The sequence below is a fragment of the Sinocyclocheilus anshuiensis genome, unplaced genomic scaffold, assembly GCF_001515605.1.
Source record: "Sinocyclocheilus anshuiensis isolate Anshui unplaced genomic scaffold, SAMN03320099.WGS_v1.1 scaffold1885, whole genome shotgun sequence".
Taxonomy (NCBI): Eukaryota; Metazoa; Chordata; class Actinopteri; order Cypriniformes; family Cyprinidae; genus Sinocyclocheilus; species Sinocyclocheilus anshuiensis.
Window position 1 is genome coordinate 82704 of NW_015542322.1, and position 1777 is coordinate 84480.

At 41.0% G+C, this 1777-nt stretch overlaps 1 protein-coding gene across 1 annotated transcript in view; it reads right to left on the reverse strand.

Annotated features, from left to right (window-relative positions):
• Nucleotides 1-1777, reverse strand: part of LOC107690906 (semaphorin-4G) — a 27607-nt gene that overhangs the window by 9568 nt on the left and 16262 nt on the right. The window contains exons 5-8 of the mRNA XM_016489320.1: nucleotides 1454-1552; nucleotides 1244-1334; nucleotides 1029-1142; nucleotides 547-701 (exon numbers count right to left, since the gene is read on the reverse strand). Of these exons, the coding sequence (XP_016344806.1) occupies nucleotides 547-701; nucleotides 1029-1142; nucleotides 1244-1334; nucleotides 1454-1552 (459 nt within the window). The remainder of the gene's footprint in view (nucleotides 1-546; nucleotides 702-1028; nucleotides 1143-1243; nucleotides 1335-1453; nucleotides 1553-1777) is intronic.

Here is a 1777-nt window from a genome sequence, read left to right on the forward strand (position 1 = left end):
CTCTCTCTCTCTCTCTCTGTGTGTGTGTGTGTGTGTGTGTGTGTGTGTGTGTGTGTGTGTGTGTGTGTATTTGTGCGTAGTGTGGCCTACTTTGGACTGGAGCTTCTTTCCCTCCTAACTCAGTAAGTCAAACAGTAAGGGACCTGACCTGCTTCCCAGAGCCGTGAAGTGTTAGCTGCAGAGTGAATGCAGGCGTGAAATAAATGAAGATATAACGGTGAGGGGAAAATGCTGGGTGGTTTATCCGAACACAATGAAGAAACTAAATGAGATGAGAGTAATGCAGGTGGGAGAGCATGTGTGGGAGAAGGAAAGCAAATGAGAGAGATAGTTTGGGTAGTGGGGCTTTATCTGCCCGGCAACAGTGGCAAACCGTAGAAACTCCAGGAATGTGTGGCGACATGAGGTCAGGCTGGTGCTGTCACGGAGCTCTGAATAATTTTAGCTTATTTGAATTGTACTTAGGAGCGAAAATGTCTTGTTAATGCAAATTTGAACACCAGATCAACATAACTGTTCCTCTTCAAGATATATCCCAAACTTTACCTTACACACACGGGCCACCCTGGCCACTTTGGTCTGGCTGGAGTAAGCTGTCGGTTCTGTGTTCCTCTCCGTGAAGAAGAAGTAGAGTTTGTCATCATCCCCGATGGAGCTGTTGATGCTCTCTCTGAGTAACGCTGAGCCGACAAAATCTGACTCTACGAGAAAACAACAGCATTAACTGCTGCCCACACCACAATGGACCAATTATGGGTCTTACAGAGCTTATTGTGTGTCTGAGAAGTTTCAAAGTACAGTGTTTATTGATTAAAATATAGTGACTCTTTTGGGATCTTATGTTCCTTTTAATCTTATATCTTACATTTGAACTGAATCAAAATATTTTGCCTAAAAGTATTGAATTATTAGTGATGCTTTCTAAGGCAGGTGTGCTATTACTTTTTGATATTCTTGCTTGGCAGATGATACAGTGAGTAATATACGGCACATTCACATTCTTCTTTTTCAAAAAATGTTCAACTAACCCAGCAGCCATCTTGTTGGGGAATCGTCCATCCGCAAGTTGGGGAAGGGAAAGTTGCGTCGTATATCAGGGATGTTACGAATCTCATACTGGGAGGCAGAGTACATCTCACCATCTGTAACAGCAAATCTTATAGGTTACACTAGAAGAAACATAAGAAATAAGCTTATGAATCTCATGAGCTTATGAATCTCATAAGCTTATGAAGTAATTTACCTATTATGAATCCAGTGTAGCCCTTTGTAGGGTCGTAAGGACATTTCTCCTTTCCCTCCTCAAAACGCACAAAGGTAAAGCGTGCCACATCCTGAGCAAAACATGGAGATTTATAAGCACCATGCTCAATCTTATACTAGAATATAAAGCATTCATGATCACAATTTCTTTGCAATATGAAGTTCAGAATGAGAGAGGTAAACATCTCACTATGTAAGCACAGCGTGGTCTGAAGGCATGCGTCCCGCAGGTGTACAGGTGAGTGTCATTGTATCTATCCAGGAACCGCACATGATTGTAGCATTCAGTCTGTGATTAAACAAAAAGGAAGAAATTATTCTAGAACTCTTAAAGGGGTCAAATGATGCTGCTAAAAAGAACATTATTTTGTGTATTTGGTGTAATGAAATGTGTTTATGCGGTTTAAAGTTAAAAAAACACATTATTTTCCACATACTGTACATTATTGTTTCTCCTCTATGCCCCGCCTTTTTGAAACGCGTCGATTTTTACAAAGCTCATCGGTCTGAAAAA